The 22,536-nt window shown below is 37.9% G+C and overlaps 1 protein-coding gene across 2 annotated transcripts in view; it reads right to left on the reverse strand.

Moving 5' to 3' along the window:
• The window catches only part of LDAH (lipid droplet associated hydrolase), a 109,187-nt gene that overhangs the window by 54,945 nt on the left and 31,706 nt on the right, over positions 1–22,536 (reverse strand). For both annotated transcript variants that reach the window (XM_031595902.2, XM_031595903.2), the window contains 2 exons: positions 21,738–21,872; positions 4,355–4,524 (listed from right to left, as the gene is read on the reverse strand). In XM_031595902.2, coding sequence (XP_031451762.1) covers positions 4,355–4,524; positions 21,738–21,872 — 305 coding nt within the window. The remainder of the gene's footprint in view (positions 1–4,354; positions 4,525–21,737; positions 21,873–22,536) is intronic.

A 22,536-nucleotide genomic window follows, 5' to 3' on the forward strand; every position in this document is an offset into this window, starting at 1 on the left:
TCAGAAGCAGGTACGTGGAGCTACTCAGTAGTTCTCTCTGAAAACAATCACTTAGAGAGGACAAGCCCAGAAAGAGCAACCAAGTATGGGAGTAACTAAAAAGGAAATGTTTTTTTGTTTTTGAAAGTCTTAGATCTACATTTTGTCACAAATCAAACAGCAATTTTTATTTCTTTATTTTTATTTTTTCATAGAATCTCAGAATGGCTTGGGTTGGAAGGGACCTTAAAGATTGTCAAGTTCCAACCCCTGCTGTGGGCTGGTCGCCCCATCCAACCTGGCCCTGAATGCTCTCAGGGATGGGGGCATCCACAGCTTCTCTGGGTACCTGCACCACTATTTGTGGTGATTGTTGTCCTTTTTTCCATTTTTTTTTAAATCACTCTAGATTTTTTTTTTTCCCCTAGAAACTCCCTTACTGCTTCAAAGATACAGCATCTTATTTATTTTATTTCATCAGGTTTAATAACTTATGTTCATTACTTCTTGCTTTTTCCAAATAAAAGAGTTTTTGGGGCACCAAGTTCATATTGCTTGTTTTCCTGGCTATTCCAGTAGACTTACTGATACTGCCTGGGGCCTCACTGAGGGAATATACTTCTCCAAACTTTGTAACCTGTTACAACGTGGATTATGCAGCCTCTGTAATGTGGACATTGTCAACAAAAGCAAATTTCATTAACTGGTGCCTCAGACCACCTGTGCTCCCAAAAGCTTGCTATCTATCAAGAACTGATAGAGAACTGCCAAATAGATAAATATATATATATATATATATTAGAGAAACAGTCCAATTCTAAGACCAATTTAAGACATCCATAAATTTAAATTGACACGTCGCACTGAAGGCAGCTGAACTCAGACTTGTGATTAAATCTGTGCAAAACACCATTCAATTCCTTTATTTTTTTTTTAATTCCCTCAACTGTTAAAGTTGAATGAAGGTAAATGTACATCATCCAGTGCTGTTTGCTTATTTTTTATACGTAGAACTCCTTTATCTGGAATGGACAGACTGCCCAGGGGATGTGGAGTCTCCTCCTTGGAGTTCTCCAAAAGCCACCTGGATGTGGTGTGAGGTACCCTGGGAGTCCCTGATGGAACAGGGGTTGGGCCAGATGGACCTGGAGGTCCCTGCCAACCTCAGCCATGCTGTGATTCCGTGATGTTTTATTAGCTGCTACTAGTCAAATCAACCAAGTCCTAATAATATTCTTTTGCATCATTGAGACACAGTAACAATGTATGGTTTTGAATTACATATCACATAAAATTTATTTGCTTAAGCTTACGCAAACTCAGAGATTTTAAACCCTCTCTTCAATGAGCGTTGTAGGAAGGGAAATGTTTATACTGCATAATAATTTAATTCATTACTGTTAATTCACTACCACAAATGTGCTAGCATTTCAATAGCAACATCACATACATAAGATAAATTTTGGAACAGAATGAATTTCATTAGCTAGGAAATGTGTCAATCTTTTGATTAAATTAACAAAGAAATTGAGTGCTTTAGGAAATAGTAATACCATTAGCAAAGCACAAAGAATTAGTCCAAGTAAGGATCTGTATTTTAGAAGACAATGCCTGGAGGATGTAGTGTATTTGTGAGTCAGGCTCAAGCTCCAACAACTGTGAAAACAATCTGTTAGCTTCTTTCTTCAGTGCTGCTAGCTGCATGAATAATGAAGAAGATTATGAGGTTAAGACCAAGCGTCAGTTAAGCTGCAGAGTACATTCCTGCAGTTTTCCATCCACAAAGTGTAAGGATGATTAATATTTTGAACACCGTGAGAAAAATTTAAAGCAGTCTGACAAACTTTGAATGCTCTACTTCCCACAAAAAGGAGACTCTTAAAAGATTTGACACCCACCATGGTAACTGAAAAGTGTCCTTGGTTAGATGTGTACCAGCGAACAGAGCAACCTCTGAGAGCAAAAAAGAGCTGCTCCCTGATCCTGAGATTAAGGATGGCATAGAATCATAGAATCATAGAATTACTCAGGTTGGAAAAGACCTTCAGAATCATGGGATGGTCAGTCACAGCCATGGCTGAACTCTTCCCAACTCAAAACAGAACATTTGTATCTAAACTATTGGGAATGGATCACGTCCTCTGCCAAGCTCAGACCCATGTCAGATGGGTCTCACACTGGCAATTCTTGCTTCTTTTCTCTTTCAGGAAAAGATAGCAGTGCTCCACAGAAGCACAGAAAAAAAATAAAAATATCACAGAGCTCCACCAATCTGCACAGGGTTCATAAAGTTAAGAGCCACAAAGAAGGACAGAAGTGGAGGCAGTACTTCATCCTTGTCATGCCTTCCAAGCTCATGAAGTTCCCTCATCACTGCACAGAAAATCTAGTCTACTCTTGGATAGATCATGAAAGGGATTTAAATGGGGTAACAGAAATGAAGCCTGCTGAATGACCATTCCAAAAACAAACGTTTACTGAATCATATGAGCACTAAGTTCAATGCATTAACCTCTAGCTCAAAATAATAAACTGTAAGCAATAAAGGCCTTTTAAAAGCAGAGAATTTAAGACCAAAACCAAAGCTCATATAATAAAAGAATATCACATAAGAACTACACAAAAATAAAATCAAATGATCTAGCTACTAAAATACACATATGTGCTCAAAATCTTGTGGGAATCAAATATTCCAGTAAAAACAAAGGGAGAGATGGAAACACAAGTTTCTTATTATCACACTTCACACGTTATAAAACCTAACAGTTAACTTATTTTTGGCAAAGGGACAAAGGTTGCACAACACTTTGGCTTGTACAAATATTTTCTATTGTTAAATGCATCTTAAATGTGGTTTATCGTATAATTTCATGCACACAGTGCACCATGAAGTCTAAATGCGTCCCAGAGATACCTACAATGCTAAACACTGATAAGTAACACGCTGCCAACATCCAATGGGTCAAGTGTAAAAAAATTACTCAACAATTCACAGTTCAATTGAAACCAGGTAAAACCATTTGTGCAATAAGCACTGTACAGATGCTGACCAAAGAAAAGTTGGTATTTTTGGACAAATTACTACATATATTTTCTAAAATACTCCCTCCTGAAAAGATAAAACAGTAATGAAAGTTATCTCAAAAAAAAAAAAAACCTCCTTGTTTATAATCACAAAGCAAAATATGCTTGGGGACATACAGAAGGTTAACATATAAGATTAACTTAATGTTTCACTTTTTTAGTTGCCGTTTTCTTTAAAGGGAAAAATAAGTTAGATGTGCAGTAGAAATGGTTACGAAGATGTGGAAGAACCTACTCATGCATATATACTCATGCATGCAAACACAGGCTTTATGCTAACACTGCACTCCCTTCCACTGAAGTGCTTATAACGTAAAAGAAGAGGCAATGATTTAGCAAGAGTGAATATTTAAGAACAAATTCAGCATTCTTCATTGACCATCCACTGGCAGAGTGAGTTATCAGCGAGCGCTAACAGTTCTGTCTCCCAAGCTGACAGTGTCCTTCCTCATGTTTCCTGCTGCTTCACAGTGAGGAAAAAAACTGTTCAGATAACAAAGGTAAGAATATGCAGTTACACCTCCAATTCGTCTTACACAAACCAGGACTGTGCTGCAAAAGCACTGATATGTATCCAAATTTAAAAACAATGCCTTTTAGAGCAGTTCTCATCACAGTTTATTTTATTATTTTCCATATAATTTTCCACCTAGAGTTAGCAATCTGCTTTTCTTTTGATCTTTGATCCTTGAGAAGCTCTTATTAAAATCATAACCAGTTTTAATTTTTGATGTTGCAACATAATTTAATTACCTTATATCTAGCATCAATTTACATATTATTTCACACAGAGGGTGGTGACACACTGGAACAGGTTGCCCAAGGAGGTTGTGGATGCCCCATCCCTGGAGGCATTCAAGACCAGGCTGGATGTGGCTCTGGGCAGCCTGGTCTGGTGGTTGGCGACCCTGCACATAGCAGGGGAGTTGAAACTAGATGAGCATTGTGCTCCTTTTCAACTCAGGCCATTCCATGATTCTGTGATTATGTAAAGATGATAAGACAACAAGAAAGCCTTAAACATATTTATCAGCATTAATAATCATTTGTATTACGTGGGCATTTTGAGGTCCAGATTTAGAATAAGAACTTAATTTTACAGTAAACTATTTAATTATATTTTATTTGGCTTAGCCATTAATGTTTTTATTTCATTTTAATGAGAACTAGGATTGAAAGCTTCCCTATACAAGAATACAGCTTCCACGGGAAAGTCCTGGCAATATCCACAGGCTAACCATGTACATTGTTTTGCTAATAATGAAACTCCCATGCTTCAAGGTTGATGTACCTGAAGTTCTGATGCTCGCTTCATCATCTCCAGTGTGATGTAGCAACCAATAGAATGAGCAATCAGTACCAGCTTTATATCTTTAGATACGTTCTTTTTAAGGAAGTTCAGCTTATGTTCTACTTGTCCATTAAGTCCGAACACATCCTCCAGCTCCTTAATGTCTGTGTCTGAAACATAAGAGAAGAAAACAAGCCCTTTATTTTAACAAAAGTTTCAACTATTTCAGTTTTGTCTACTTTTTTTGGAAAATTCTGAAATATAATTTTTAATTTAAAAAAAAATTAAGTTAGCAGAGTTGGTAAATGGCAGACCATCGTTAAGTGTGCAGGTATATACAACTAGCCAACTAGAGAAGGACAGAGCAAATCATGGAGCTAGATGGCTCATCATCTAGTATAGTATTTGTTTGGTACAAGGCCAAACTCACAATAATGGTTCAGCTTGAATTAACCCAACTTTATATTGCAAGTTCAGGACCTGATACAACAATGCTCAGGAACAGGAGATCCTTCACTCAAGACAAATGATCAGCAATGTTACCACGTGCTGAGGACAGTCAGATACCTAAAGTCTCTTGTCTTAATAAATGCACAGAAAAAAATAATCCCATAGGGTAAGGAAAAGTATGGAATGCATATACACTAACATGGAGCACCAGCACTTACACAAATGACACAGATTTAGGCAGGTTTTTATCATTACTGATCAAGCTACAAAGAGCATCAGGTGCGAGCTCCAGGTTTCCAGATCATTGTATGATTTCATTCCTGTTCTGTCCGGGACCTCCCAAAGGAGCTTGGGCAATCACTGACAATGAGAACTTCACCACTTGCTTCCTGGCCAGCCAACAAGACTGGGATAATCCAGACTGTAACAATTTGCAGCAATTAGGGCTTCGTTAGCACTGGCTCATGATGTGGGTGACATGGCACTGAAGTTCTAACTGTAGGAGGACTCACAGAACTTTAACCTGCTAGAAAAGTACTCCACCTGCTAAACTAAAAGGTGTGCTAAGGATACACCACTCCAGTTTAAGCTGGGCTGCTGTATGGAAAAGAATGCAAGAAGAAACAAGAATGAAAAACGAGAGGCAGAAAGCATGAAGGAACTTGTAAGAGAAAGCTAGCTCGCAGAGTAGGCCCACTTCAGATGTAGCTGGTTTTGTACCTGCGAAGAGGAAGTGGTAATAGACACCTTTCTAACTACCCATTATCAAATTACGATGATTTACAGGTCCTTTAATCTCTGTGTAGTAAATCTGTAATCCCAAATGATAAATATTGCTAATACAAATGAGTTACGGGAATTTTGGCCACAACAGTAGTAATTGGTAGCATGAGTTGGCGCTAAATTGCCTCTTCGATGATCTGTATAATACATAATGTTTTGAAGCAAAATAATTGTTTTAGAATGTGTTATGATGCCTTTTTCCTGAGCTTAAAATATTACCAGAGGCAACAACAAGAACATTTTTCTTCAGCTGAACTAGTATTTCTACTAAAACTACTTATCATCGCAACCCAACATAATTTATAGTAGTTTACTCTGAATGAAAAAGACCAAAACACACTTAAGGAATGTAACATTGGATTAGAAGTAATATATTACCTATTAGGCTTTCTACAAGTAATGTGAAACAAGAAGCTTGTTCTGTTTCCCGAAACCCTAAGGCCAACACATTGTTTTCAATCATAGTTTCTATTTTTAGTGAGAGCTACTTTTTATTTATTTATACAGTAGCTTAACCTCATGCAGGAGTGGGCTGTCTACACTGCAAGTCTAATTAAGGGTATATGTAAAACACATAATACACAGAATACTGGAAATATAGTGACCCACTGGATGCAGGAACAAGTGACAGAGTATGTTACATTGAGCATAACTGCACTGTCACGTGTTGGGTTGAAGAGGCCAATTTTCCTCTTTTAACCTAATTTACCATTCCCATACTTCATTTCTCAGGCACTGCCATCTTCAATGATTTATCAGAAAGTCTTTTAATGTTGGACATTCCCTTCATAGCTTTTGTTCTTGAAAAAAAGGGGATTTAACAAGAATTTCTGCTTCTTCTAGGTTAGAGAAAGGGAAAAGGAGTAAAGTAGGAGTAGAAATCTTCTAGACAACCTCTCCAGGTTCATAAGACTACAGAGACCAAGCAGGAAAGAACACAAATTCTATTTGTATTCTTCATACAAACTTATGATTTTGAAGCAATTTTATAATACCATTGTCAATACACATGGCTGAAAATTATGGATGTCCAGGTTAATGGCTGCTTTTCTCAGCAAAAACTCAATATCTGCTACAAGCAAAATGCTGAAAGTTACTGCAATGATGTCAATGAACAATACAGCAAATACAGCCTCGCACAGCCTCAATGCTTTCCAAATCAAGGTTATTTGTCTAACAGTTAATTAATTAAATAGTTTCTTAAGACATTAGATATTTAATTCAATATTTACTTACCCACTAAAATAGCAGTGTAGAATTCAAGTTAACATACTCAGAATTATTATTGATTTCATTAGTGCTGTGCCTACTGAGAACCAGTTTTGTTGCCAAGTTAAGAATGTGAAGGAAGGGTAAGGGCTGTGCATGCAGGATTAAAAACAGGGAATAAGGGCTTTTTCCTCCTGTCATTTGCTCAGGCTTGAGTTTAGGACTCGAACATACTGAAAGTGAATCCTAGCAGCCAGTGCTGACTCAATAGAATTGTTCTAGAAGTTTAATACAACTTTTCCTTCTCTTCTGTAACACTGGTTTGTTGCCAAACCAAATTGCATTGGTTTTGCTTCCAGAAAATCCACCTTGGATGAGCATGCAACACAGGGTCTGGAGATGTAACTGTCATCCCAATAGACCCAGCACTCTTGTCAGGTGAACTCCAGTGTCACATAACTCTATACTGAAATTCATATTTTATTTTACTTCTGGACAAACATAAAACTGCCCACGTCTCATGGCAATTTGTGTTTCCTCAGTACAAATGATGTGCTTATAACCGTCCAAAATATGTGGAGCTGGGCCGTGTCATACATCTGAAAGATTTATTTATTTATTTTATGGAATAATATCGTCCAGGGATTATCCAAAATCAACATGAATTTCTTGGGTGGAGGAGCTTAAATTGGTTCTTTATATAAGCAAACAGACTTGCACAAACACACTGGCAGACAGCTTTGTGATGGCTGTACATCAGAGGAGGGACCAGAGAGTGAATTACTTCACCTCAGGTGTGGAACAAATGGTGTGGCTGAAATAAAGCTCATTTAAGCTCTTTTCAGATAGTAGAAATTATATGACTTGTACCTTATGCCACAAACACCCCAGCTGGGCCAAAGCATGTGATTGCAAGACTTTACTTAGCTGAAGTGTATTAAAAGAAATACTGTATTTCTTTATTTTCTTTGGCAAAACATCAATCTTCTGATGTCCTTTTGGAAAAACAAATGCACAATCACTTTAATGAATCTCTTTTTCTGACCTCTGCTAAACCCAGTGTCAGAAAACAATGATAGATTAAAATAAAGTGTTTGCTCTGAGATTAGTTGACAAGTTAATCTTGCTGGGGAAGAGGATTTCAGTTTTTTAGCAAAATAACAAAAAATTTTGTTTGTTTTTCTGCTACGTATGCCTGGGAAATTCTTAGGCAAAAAAAAGCACATCAGTTACATGAGCAACCTTTATATTGTAGATTCCCGAAATTAATAATTATTCAAAAATCACAGATTCTCTTTTCCTTCAATGATTCCAAAAGATACTGGAGGCAAGATTTTCCAGTGCTACTATTAAAGTTCACACACTCTGTGCATGTTTGTGCACCTCCCTAATCTCAGAATGGAATGCTTGTACATCCAAGCGCCCAGCTACCTTGCTCACAGAAGATGACAGCACTGCAGCTACGTATGCAGAACTCATCTGACTGTCAGAGAGTGACTCTAAGTCTGTCTCAGGATCCACTCATATTTGAGGTCTGGGAATTGCTCAGGAACAATGAGGCAAAATACACTTTTATTCTGTTTTTCTAAGAAAGGGAAAAAGATAAAGCATCATAAAAATTATGAAGCCATGAAGAAAAAATTATGAAGCAAAAAGGAAAAAAAAAACCAAAAAACAGTCCACACGAACTCCCCAAGTTTTTTGTCCCTAACACAAATATATGTAGCATTTCTTGTGCCAAGACAAAAGACTAACCACATTACTGACCTAGTATAAGCATGGGATGCTCCACATAGCTTGTAAAAAAAAAAATAAAAATCTTGCTTTATGAAGAAACAGAACAAGCCAATCAGAAATCATAATTAAAATAACAAATGAAATAACCATTCTAACCCATTTTGCTTGGGTCTGAAAACCTCCTTGATCCAGAGAGCGTTCCACCTAAGACTCATGTTGCTGTCTTGCCTCAAATCCCAAAATGAAAGGAAAAAAAAAAGTTTTCTTCTTTCTTCACTTTGCTTGTATTTAATAAATTAATCATAGAAAGGATGATAACTGCATGGGAAAACAGAAGACAGAGCAGCACTTTTTACATCAAGTTCTGAAAACAGCACAATGCTTTTTTCTATAATATTCTACTGCAAGTCTGGCAGTAGAAATGAAAACACCTCCATCTGCCCTGCATGGAAGGGATGAGTTGAGAAATCCCAGACACAAATGTTTCTATGAACAGGAGACCAATGATCCCTTGAAAACAGAACAACGTGGGTTTTACTTTTTCTTGACTTCTGGGGACACACTGCAGTCATAATGACATGATGCCACTGACTGTGGAACCAATAGGCCACAATGCTATTGCCAGTGAGACCCATAAGAAGTTGTAAGATTGTGATTATACCTGTCTTGAATAAAACCAAGGAGCTGCTTATTGCCTAAGAGGAAGATTAACCTAGGAGGATTTTCATATGGACTGACAATGTAGCCCACATGTGCTTCTGCATTTGGTAGCTGGCTTTTCACAGTTGTGATCTACAACAGGGAGCTGTAACAGAAAAGAGGAATAGTGAGGTTCCAGGAGGAAAATACTGTATGCAACCTTGTAATATTGATAGTGTCAGCACAGAGGAAAGGGCCACTGAATCAGCATCTGTGTGAAGAGGTGCCATGAGGGAAAGCAAAGAAAAATGCCCCTGCAGTCCTCTATCTTCCCCTTCACCGGTCATTTACTCTAGAAGGCAGCACCAGGATATCTAAAGACAAACTCTAATGGACTTAGAATGTGGCCAAGAATTTTCAGAACTGAATCTTTTACAGGAGAAGTATGTGACTGGAAACTGAGCTCAGAGCTGGAAAGGGGTTCACCTCTTCCTCTCTCACATGGCTCCTTTCAGTTGGATGATGTCCCCATACTGCTTAGTGATATCAGCGAGGAGAAAAGTTTCAACACACGAACATGCAGTAAAATTACAAGAAAGTATCAAAAGGAAAGAAAGCAAACCAGGAGAAGAAATTGACAGGTCAGTAATGATACCAAAGCTTAGGAAAGGGAAGGTACATGGCATCACTGTGACCAAGCAAATAGCTCAGGAGGGCTAGCTCAGGGTCACCTTAGGTGCCTTCCATTCTCAGAGACCATAAGTGAACATAATACACTGGAGCAAGCGTTTTAGACTTTTCCAACACAACCTATACAAACACTGGGGGGAAGAAGCAGCAACTGGGACTTTGTAACTGGTGGTTAGACAGAGCAGTCAATGGAAAGTTTAATCTTAGCCTTCACGTGGTGATGGACAGAAAGCCGCCCCATGACTAAATTATCTAGGAGGATTACTTGCTAAACAGGGCTGCATAGTCAGAAGTCAAATTCTGTAAATCAAATAATCCACGTGATTGGTTTTGTTCTTACAGCAAAACACAGTAATTTGTTACCACTGGATGATGCCATCTCAAAATGTTTAAAGAGAATTGTAAGCTTAAAAATGGAGCTTTCTGGTTTGTGGGTCTAAGATGGGAAAATCTTTTAGAAAATACATCTCCTAAAGATATATTGCTTGAAGCCTGAATGCTTCACCCAATCTTTCATTTGATTGCTGAACCCTGGATAATTTGTATCAGCGAGCGATAAAATGCCAATGAAATGGGATGGAAACCGTGAAAGAATGTTCAATAAATACTGAAGAACTCCTACTGACACCAGGAACCAGGTTTTAAAGCATTGTGTTTTAGATTAACCCTTAGACCTTCATCTGGCCCTGGTACCCTCAGGAACTGTTCATGCAACTTTTAAGATAAACATACCGCTCATTAGTGTTTATTGGAGTAATTACTTTTTGTAAAGGTATCCTCTACAAATAAATTACCATTTACTCAAGACACTGTAGTGGTCATTGGCATTATTTTCTTTATTAGAAAAACAACAAGACCTTCGTTTGTAAATTAAACTACCGATTTCCTTTGCTATCTATATACTTATTGCTGGGACACTTTATTTAACATCTAATCTGTTGTCGAAAGGAAGCTGTAGTATAATTAAAACAGTACTCTGGTGTAGTCTGACAGAATGGACTAACGTAACATATACTAAAAACAATTCTGATTCAAAACATATAAGAGTACGTTGAACTTCCTAAATTTCTGAGATACTTCTTTTCATTTTGCATTCCCAGTCTTGCTTCCCTCTGGTGAGAGCAGCTGTTACTGAGTATAATGAGATAACAGCACAAGTGCAGAGACAAAGTTGTGCTGGTTGCTTTTAACTTAGGCAAAGCAAGCAACTTTAAGCAGTGTTTTACTGTGAAGTTCTATGCCAATGTTTAATTCCATTATCATTTTCACATATATAAACCAAATTTAATACCCATCATAAATGGATTTTTATGTATCTGAATGACTGCACTTTACTGTCAAGCTGAATAACTGCAGAAAGTGAATTTTATAAGAATTTTCAATGTTTTTATAACAAAAATAACAAAACACAAAATAAAACAAACAGAACATGTGAGAGAAGTGGCTAGAGAACCACCAATGTATAGGAGCAGGTCTACATTTCCATCATGCAGTTACTTCAAGGAGCGAAAGCAAAAAGGTCTGAACAAATGGGAAGCTGATTGTTAAACTTCTTGTCTTCCGGATACTTTCAATCTTCAGGAAGAAGTATGCCATGAGGCGTGCACTGAAACATGAAAGGACTCCACACTGAGCATGAGCATTAGGATGGGTTTATCATACCAGTATCATGTGTCCAAATAACACAATGAAAAGCTTACAATTTCCATTATCTGGCTAACTTGCTGAGCTAGGTTGCAAAAAATCAGTCCAGATCTAACAAATCCCACTTTCATGCCCCCAGAAGTCTGTTTTCCTTGCTTTGCCTGGCAGGTGGTACTCCTCCAGATGTCTACCTTGAGTGTTTCCCTTAGGAATACTTATTTCACGTATGGTCTGAAATATCACCCAGTTTTACAAGGGTAAATGTTTTTTACTGGTATTTGAATTATCCTGCACCATCAGCCTTGATGCATGTGATGTATGAGTCCATCCAGGAAAAACACACACACAGGGCGTTGCTCCCTAAGGTAGTTCTGTACTGCAAAGCACATTAGTATCAAGATCTTTCCGAGTTTGGCCAGATCTAACAGCTTCCAATTTCACATGGTGAAAGTTCAGTCTTGAAAAACTAAAGCATGGGACTGAATGAAGCAACAAAAAGCAACTTCAGTAAAAAGCACACTTCAACAACTCGTATTGGCACAGGTTGACAATGGAAGAAAACTAAAATGCTGCACATCTTCAAGACTGGTTACATCTAGCATGACAATAAGATGCAAAGAAAGGATAGTGGCAATTGTATGAGCATTGAAATGAACAAAAAATATTGGATGCCATTCAATAGGGACGGATTCAATAGGTGTACGATAAATAAAACATTGCACCATAGTAGGTAAGTCTAACAGTCACACCTATTGAAAACAGCACTTCAGAAGTTTGGGAAGTTTAAACAGATAGAAGTAGAGAAACAGAGGCTGAGAGAAAATAAAGGAGAGCCGAAGCTTGGAGCAAAGACAGCTGGCCAAGGAAGACAACCCGTGTTATTCCACAGACAGGGAGTAAAAAGAATTATTTTAGAAGTGGGAGAAAATGGCAAGGAATACAGCATGGAACTAAGAGAGGGGAAGCAGAACAAGTGAGCAGCTAAGAAGGTAATTGGATAGGCAGCTATACAGTAACACATATAACAATATGGGATTTGTACCTTACAGCCACATACAGCAAGGTGTAACTGAACAGATCAATGGGTGACATTTGCTGAAGCACTCAACACTTTGCTGAAAGCACGATAAAATTTTTGGTTTGTTAGATCAGCCCTAATTTCTCTAGAAAATCCATCCCCAAATTATATTTAGAACTGATATAGAAAAAGACTGAAATGTTCAAATAAGGGTAAGTCGTTCAAGTAATACTAAAATAACAAGACTGCATTTCCTACATAATGGTACTAGCTACCGTCATGGCATTTGGATGACATTTAGTATAACTGGGGTTTTCTCTTTGCTCCTAGATATATTTGAGCTGATACTATACTAATAGAGTTATACAGGAAAGTGTAGGTTTGTATCTTCATTTATTCACGGAAACGTTAAATTTAGTATCTAGAATAACCACCTGAAGTAAGCAGGTCCAGATGATATAATAACACTTGACCAGCATCCTTCTTATTTTAAGGAGTAAACGACCCACTTAGGCAAACATAACATTGTTCCATCTTTAACTTGTACTCTTCAAAAATGACAGATCGTAAGAAGTTTTCAAAATTATACCTTAGATTCTGTCATGGTTTTGGCTGGGATAAAGTTAAATTTTCTTTGAAGAGGCTTGTATGATGCATTTTTAATGAAAACAGTGACGATAGCACACTGGTGGTTTAGCTGTTGTTGAGCAGTGCTGCACAAAGCCAAGGACATTCCAGCTTCTCACAGCACCCTGCCAGTGAGGAGATGAGTGGCACAAGGAGCTGGGAGGGGACAGAACCAGGACAGCTGACCCAAACTGGCCAAAACAATGTCCTGTACCATAGGCTGTCATGACGGGCAATAAGAGGTGGGGGGAAGAAAACATGTAAAAATCTGGTTGTATTAAACTCAAAGCTAAAGAGAGAAAGTCTAATTTCACTTCGTACTTTCTTGAAATACAGCAGATTTCTTTATCACTTGCTGACATTTTAAGTAACAATATGAAAGCAAGAAAGAGTGCAAATTGTCTATCTTTGGGGAAGAAACACATTTCTGTCAAATTAACCACTTTAAATTATGATTTATACCTTTCCTACTGCTAAATTGTTTTAAAAAGGACAGATTTATTCCCTACAATCAAGACAGCAATTTCCTTTCTAGCTCTCCTGCTGAAAATGCTGTAGGTTTCATTCACAGTCACCTGGCTGAACTACAGAGCAGAGCAGGTATGGCAACACGCCAAAAATTCTGTGATGACTTTATTGTTGTTGGAGTTTTGCATTATAACTGAAATAGATACCAACACATTACTGTTACAAAGCTGATCTCTCATTACAGATGAAACTACCCATGGCTTTATAACATCATTTCTATTGAAAGATAGCAACTGAATTTGAACCACGCCCTACACATAAGCAGATTTAAATACGATATGTTTAATATATATTGATGTGCGTTCAGGAATATGAAACGTAGTTTCTTTATGATTAACTGCAGGATTAAGTTTCTCTCAATTATTCAAACAGTAGTTAGTGGAGTCTCAGAGGTAATATGTCTGAAAAGTTTTATTCTCAAAAGTAAAAAACAACCACTAAATAAACCAAACAAAAACAGAAGCACTACAGCAGCAATCCTAGAGAACTTCAGTAGAGTCTATTGTATGGTTTAGCCCAACAGAGGTTAATTTAGCATCTAGGCAGCCACCTGACCTTGCTACTAATTTGAGAGCTGTAGTAAATAAGATTTTAACTGCTGTATTATTCCCAAAACATAGCATTTAAACTTTAGAAAAAAGTATGTCCAGCCTAAAGCAAAAGAATAGTCCCATGCTGCATCAAAGGGAGGTAAGAAGAATTCCTTTATCCAACAAGAAATGTGAGTCCCTCATGCATCCTGGATCCACAACACTGCTACCACTTAGCCCTTGCTCTCTTCTCAAAGCTAAAAGCCCTTTTCCAGATCTTGGTAAGAGATGTAACATTATGCACTACAGCTATGAGTAATTCATTAATGAAGGTAACTACGTAAGATTGAGGCCACCTGCATTTCCTGCCTTACTCTCTTCTACGTTTCCCTGAAACACCCATGTTTCTCCTTAAAGAAAAGGAGACTCCTAAAACCACAGCAAGCAGAGGCTGCAGTTTCAAATCTGAATATTTTCTGAATCTGGAATTCTGCTGTGCATTGCTGATAGTTCCTCAGCCTTATGACTGCAGATGACAGTGAAATAAAAACCAAATTACCGTTAAACTCTGGACTGACTGCATTAGGATCTGCACCATTTTTGGCAAGCTTTGTGGTATCAAAATTAAATTTAAGGCCTATACCCCAAAGTAGAAATTGTAATTAAGAAATAAAAAAATATATTAATCATTTTTTTCCCCAGAAATAACCTACATAGTGAATAAAATTTTGGTTCAACTATTGAAACAAACCCAGGCCTGAAAAATCTTCAGAGAGCAGGGATTATTTCCTGCTATGGGGATTGTCCATTTTCAGTCATTGAGCAAATGTAAATGCATTTCTCAGTCTGACCTGTATTAAAGGATTCTTAAGCAGTCTCTCTTGGGAAAATAATCAGAACCATTTCACTATTCTGTTTATTGAATTATTTCACTTTTTAACTTTCCCTACAATAGAATGGCAAAACACCACATCACTCTCATTTCAGTGAACTGTGACACACCTTCTAAAGTCAGGACACCAAAAGATATAAATGTTACCTCTTCACAGGGTTCAAATTCTTAAACACTTTTTTCCCCCTTCACTGAACAGCCATCTGCGTCTAATTAGAAGCGATGGTATCAGCTGGAGAACATACCTAAGTCATGGGGTGAAAGGCAGAAAATGATCCATAAACAATCTCAAAACTTACATCCAAAGTTTCCTGGAATGCACTGAAGACATTACACTCTCCAAGAGATGCTGTTTTTTTGGTTTTTTTTTAATGTCCTGTTTTCTGGATAAGGATCCAGAATAATGTATCAGGTTTCAAAAATTGTTACTTTAAAAAACATCCTTGAATTAGAATTATATTAACCTTATGTATAGATACAGATGAACTAAGCTTTAACAGGGGAATTGGTTGAATAAAGTGCTAGAATGGATTATAAGGGTTTTCATGGATTTTAAAAATAATATACACAGAGACACAATGAGGACAGATGTAGTGAAAAACCTTGAACAAAACAGAGAACCTGTTTTTCGTATTGCTATAACAAAAGTAGAGACAAAGCCCTCATCTTAGTAACACCAGCAAAAACTGCTGACTATACCATCAAATGCAAAGGAATATAGAGCTGTGCTTTAGGTGGTACAAGAATCATCTTAACAGTGTTTAAGTAATCATTATGAATAAATAAATGGCAGATAATGCATGATGCTATGAGTAGTTAAAACAGATAACATTTTGGTTGGCCAGAAAAGAAAATAATAAAACAATTTAGAAATACTGCACATATGGGAAAGTTTTATATTCTTAGTTTTGATTCTGACTTGAACAAGATTTTTCAACACATGCTTAAAATTATCAGAACTGATTAAAACAATGCCAAATGCCAACATTTCACTCAAAGGATTCATTTGCATAATTACAGGCATTGATAACAGCTCCTGTATGAATAATTAACTGGACATGGCATGTGGGAAAGAAGTATTACAGTAAATGGAGTACTGCAGCCTGCTTTTCACATATTTCGATTTAAAACACCCCATTGGGTTCCTACCATGAAGATTTGAAGATCAAAGACCTTCTAAAGCATCACAGATGCTAGTTATCAGGTGTTCTAATACTGACAGAATAGAAAGCTGGTAGTTCTCATTCACCTTAAAGAAGATTACAGAATCAAAGAATCACAGAATGGCCTGAGTTGAAAAGGACCACAATGATCATCTAGTTTCAAACCCCTGCTATGTGCAGGGTCTCCAACCACCAGACCAGGCTGCCCAGAGCCACATCCAGCCTGGCCTTGAATGCCTGCAGGGATGGGGCATCCACAACCTCCTTGGGCAACCTGTTCTAGTGTGTCACCACCCTCTGGGTGAAAAACTTCCTCCTAATATCTAACCTAAACCTCCCCTGTCTCAGCTTAAGACCATTTGCCCTTGTCCTATTACTATCCACCCTTGTAAACAGCCATTCCCCCTCCTGTTTATACGCTCCCTTCAAGTATTGGAAGGCCACAATGAGGTCTCCCCAGAGCCTTCTCTTCTCCAAGCTAAACAATCCCAGTTCCCTCAACCTTTCCTCATAGGAGAGGTGCTCCAGCCCTCTGATCATCTTAGTGGCCCTCCTCTGGACCCGCACCAAGGGCTCCACGTCCTTCCTGTACTGGGGGCCCCAGGCCTGGATGCAGTACTGCAGATGGGGCCTCACAGAGCCGAGTAGAGGGGGACAATCACCTCCCTCTCCCTGCTGGCCACCCCTTTTTTAATGCAGCCCAGAACACAGTTGCCCTTCCAGGCTGCAAGCGCACACTGCTGGCTCACGTCCAGCTTCTCGTCTACCAGAACCCCCAAGTCCTTCTCCACAGTGCTGCTCTTCAGGAGATCTTCCCCCAGTCTGTATGAATACCTGGGATTGCCCCGACCCAAGTGCAGCACCCTGCACTTGGCCTTATTGAACCTCATTAGGTTTTCATGGGTCCATTTCTCCAGCCTGTCCAAGTCCCTCTGGATGGCTTCCCTTCCTTCCAACGTATCAACTGCACTGCTCAGCTTGGTGTCATCCACAAATTTGCTGAGGTTGCACTCGATGCCATCATCTATGTTACTGATGAAGATGTTGAAGAGCACTGGTCCCAAGACCAACCTCTGAGGGATACCGCATGTGACCGGCCTCCATCCTGACACAGAGCCATTGATCACAACCCTTTGGCTGCGTCCAGCCAACCAATTCCTAATCCACTGAACAGTTCATCCTTCAAATCCCTACCTCTCCAATTTGGAGAAATAAGCAATGATTAAAAACTTTCATACTGTTTAAAATAAATGAGAGCCACAAAATAGCTAAAATTATGAAATGCATACTAACTCCCTGCGCCTTTGTGTGGATTCTTTCTTCTGGGATTATACATAATAATAATGACAAAAGCTATTAGCTAAAGGTGAATAACTATCTTTCAGAGCTCAGTTCTCAGACCATCCTTCAATGTCTCCTCCTCTTCTGTTTGCAGCAATACCATAGACCCATTCCCCCACCTCCACAGCAGTGTAACATCTCAGACCGTTGGCTGCAAACACACACAAGAAGTATTATTGGAAAAGTATTCTTAGCTACCATTAATTCAGCTGAGCAGGTGGAAACCAGTCAGAGAACTAACTCCATCTAATCAGCCAGCTCTTCTTGAACCACAAGCAAGTGTCCTGGGAACCAGTAGTGGCCACAGACCACAGTTCAGCAATCACTGTTCTAAATAACACAGAACCCTCTTATTATATAGCACACCATTCTCCTTGTCTTCCTCAGGCTGCTATTTTAGTTCTTTTTTCCCTACCACCACAGCATTTCACACGATAGCAGCAATTTATGGTTCACATCTAGTAAATATGACCACACTGTCACATGTCTAACAACCAAGGAGATGATTAACTTGCTCAAGTATAAATTCAGGCTTCCACAAATGATTTCATTAATGTTTTCAGTATTTAATGTCACCTCAGCTAGAGGCAGAATCTCACTCAGTGAATTCTGCAGTTCTATTAGCAGTCAGGGTGCTGGAGAAACAATCTCCACTCAGATAAGTAGCAACAGTAAAGAACACAGCTAAGAAGCAATCAATATACCATATAACTTATGTGCACATGACTTTCAGGTTTTCCGTTTCACCTCACACTGATGGCACATTAACATTTGGGATCACATAATGAATGTCTTCTCAAACTCACCAACATATATTTTCCTATATTGTTTCTTAATGATGTAACTCAATTTCAAAATGGCCTGCAAAGATCCTAGTTTCTGTGCTAAAGAGAAATCAACAGAAACAATCTTTTGATGGACTGTAATTCCTAGATAGAACTGGCACCCTATCTACCTCTTTTGTCATGCAAAATGAACTAAGAATGGTTTAACACATTTTATATACATGAAGGCACACAATTATTGTCTGCAGTCCATGGGCATAAAAGATTAGACTAGAAAAATATCTTGCAACTTTTTAATTAATAATTTCACTCCAGCTTCCCTGTCATTCAAATGCTACTTAATACTGATTCAGAAAGAACAGTAAATATAGGAGACAATCTTCTTCATACGATAATCATGCTTTGTTAAAACAATAAGTCTTTATTCCTATTATGATTTTTACAGCCAAAAACTTAACTGTATAGTTTAGAAAATTCTTGCCATGCACCATGAATAAGAAAATATCATGTGAGCCACTCCTCTATCATTAAGACACGGCCATTCGCTAGCCATTTTATTAGCTATATTTAAATTCATCAATTGTATCTCTAAGATCTAAATCACATTATTTTGCATTTCCATAGCACTTCACATATACAGAATACCAGCAAAAATCAGTAAATAATTAATTCTGTTTTCACTTTTCTTTTTTTCTTGATCTCACTTTGCTGCAAAGAAAAGCACCTTGGTGGTATTGAGGAGAAACAAAACCAATCCCATGATCTCTTATTCTTATTTTAGTCTCAGACACTGTATTTTCTATTTTTTCCAAGCCAGAACATATGTCCAGAGAATCAAACCATACTAAGGTATGGCTGTGTCATGGCATATACACCTGCCTTAACTGGGAAGAGCTGATAAGAGTGCTTAGGGGGGGAAAAAAAAAATAAATAAAAAAGATGTGGAATGCGTTGGAGGAACTTAGTTTCAAGGGGCTGCTACCCAACCTCTCATTTTTTCTGTGCTTCTAAAGGAACTTGAGGGAAGACTGTATATTTTAGTCCCTGTGATGACCATAACACAGCACTGAATCAGCAAAAACTTTCAAATTAGCAATTTCAGGATTTGTTCACTGATACGTGTTAGCTTTAACTAACATTTTGTTTCCTATCAAAAGGAGTTGAAGGGCCGTTGAAAAGTTTCCAACTGGCAATCATCCACTGTCATGCTCAAAAACATTTTTTACTGATGCAGGTGCATAATCAAAAAAGTTCATAGATTACTGTTATAAAGGAATCAATGTATATTCTTCTTTCCTAGTAGCTTCCCTGCCTTTTTAATTTGCAATTTGCTAGACTGCAACTAGAAAAACCTCAATAGCATCCAAGATTTAAATGCTATCTTAATTTATGCCTTCATTCTTCTTAAGAAATACTTAAATACTGAACTTCCTCGGAGGATTTATATAAGAGTGTACCAAATGAAGCCTTATAAAATGCCTGTCAGAAGCATGAAGGGGTTTTGTCTGAATGTTGTTTTTTTTTTTTACAGTGACTGTTTAATGACAATACATTCCATAGTACCAGTTTTTTGACAAAATATCCCTTAATTTTGTGTTGTGGAGCATATAACTGACATGGTTTTAACAATGCAGGACCTCCTTCTCAGAAATCCAGAACCTAGGAAGCAGTGAAGACCTACAGAGAACACAATTATTTATCCCAAAGTATGTGCTTCTGCTGGTCCTTGGGGTTCTGTGGTTTTTGTTTTGTTAGAATGCCAAAAAATGTAAATCAAGATCTTCGTGGCGAACCAGAAGATGAGTAATGGGTCCACGATTCTCCATTCTTTTTGGTCAGTCAACTTGCAATTTGCAAATATACTGAATTCTTAGTTTGGTCATTTTTACTAAACCTTTGCAGCCAATTCATGAAAACTGTTTTCAGCAATACATGAATAACAGAAAGGAAATCAGATTCTAATAATTAAAAGTTGCATTTCATTTCTTCTGTGTCATAAGGATGAAGGAAAACTACCCCAAATCTACCTATTTTGTAAGTGAATCACAAAGTAGAAGGACTTCAAGCCACTTTGTGCTTTCAGTTGATTTTCTAATCAAGTGAACCACATTCCGTTTGTTACATTCAAAGCTACTTCAAAACTCAGCTATTAACCTGACTTCCAAAGAAAATGGTTTGATTTCAGCTTAGGAATCAGCTCCTACTTTCCCATTGTATGCTCTCCTTTCCTCAGACTTGCACACCTCTCAGCAGCACACGGTCAGTCACAGTAAATATGGGACATCTGTAACTCTATGCCGGCCCCATCTATAAACCACTTCAGCTAGCTCTGCCACCTCGAGCTACCAAACGCATCTCTCAGCATGAAGAGCTGTTTGAGCTGAATGTAGACACGCAGACATGATCTGAGGGCAGGTTATCAGACCTGCAAAATCATCTATTATAGCCTGAGCTCCATTCAGTTGTCAGACTTTTATCTGCATCTCACGATTAAGAATGCACCAGAAATTACAGATGTAGAAATTTCTCACCTATCCAGATAGAGCTAGCACTGGGAAGTTTGATACTTGAACACATCTGACATGAATTTTACCAAAGAAAAATAGGTTTCACATTTCAGTTTCAAACTTCAGATTAAATAAACCAGTAAAAAAGTCAAAAAGTTCAGGTGGAATTGTTAGTGAGGCAACTTCAGCTTGTCTCACATTGCTGAACCTCTTGCTCCTAAGGAATCATATTGATTTACTCTAGCATCACTGCAGCCTAACCAAGTCCGGGGGCCTCCTGACATGAAACAACTTCCAGGACAGGTTTTGCTGTTGGCTTCCTCCATCTTACAATGCTGTACATTAACAATATGCACTTACAATTGGCAATCATGTCTTTCTGGTCATTGGCATATCAGGAAACCTTTAACAAGCAAACAAGCAACCCCTGCCCAGCCTTAGAAACCTGTCCTTGCTTCTTGGAAATTCACTACTTCAGTAAAAGTACTTTTAAATTCAGAGATAATTAAGTCTGTCTTCAAGTACTTGATCTTTGAATAGGAGATTATATTAAAGACTAATTTCCTAATCTACTCTTCTCCGTGTAAATATGTTTTAGACCTTCTCAAGAACTTCTCTCTTAAGTCTGCAAACAGCAAACTCTGCTCTGTACAGCCTTTATTTGATTGACAAATCGAATTTACCTAAAAATATTCTTTTCCTTAATAACTTCTCTTTTCATAAGACTGTTTTGAGGAAATAAAAAAAACTCAACATCTTTAGCAAAAGTTATGCAAAAAAAAAAAAAAAAAAAAAGAGGAGTGTAACAAACATCAGCGTGTACAATTTACAGTATAGTACCTTCTATCATCTCCATACCACTAGGAGGCTTACAGTGTCCAGCATGGCTCACAACCCAGACGGGATACTGCTGATTTAGTCCACAATATAACGCCTTTATAAAGGTCCTGTAATAACCTGCCAGCCCAGGGTTACCTGCCAAAAGAAACACACCAGCACAGTCAATATTAACCTTTCAACAGCAAGCAATGTACTTCAAAGCAAACTAAACGACATTATATGAACTTCTTAATTTAATTTCTACAATACATTTCCAATTTCTGTTCTCCCAGTAATAGGGACTATGCCACTGAACTGTTTTAATTCCACTACCATGGCACAAATGAGAAGCATATTACAGAAAATGCTGAAGGTCAAAATGTAATGTAGAAGCTAAAATTGAAGCTCTACAATAAAGAAAATCTCCTTTTCTATTAAAGCTTAAGCAGCTTGCTCACGTATCTTGTCAAGTTACAGACATATAAAAATTGGGCAAATATAAAGAAACCTCCATCCACACATATATAAAAATGTATATTTTCTCCCTATTAATTTATTACTCTCCCAGGGTAGTCCCACTGGTTTCTTTTTATTATTTAGATACCAAGGAAGCCCACCATCACAGACAGGACTGCTCAGCTGCACGTCCTTCACTTGTATATCCACAACGCTGAGTACCGATATTATCGACAGCAAGAGGAAGCACTGTGTAAAAAGGCATTCAATTCTTAAGACAAAGGCATCGCAAAATAACACATGTATTACTGCAAGAGTACGAAGGAAAAAAAAGACAAACATTAAAATTGCGTAAAATCCTTTG

Source organism: Phasianus colchicus, chromosome 2 (assembly GCF_987193195.1).
Source record: "Phasianus colchicus chromosome 2, bPhaCol1.hap1.1, whole genome shotgun sequence".
NCBI lineage: Eukaryota > Metazoa > Chordata > Aves > Galliformes > Phasianidae > Phasianus > Phasianus colchicus.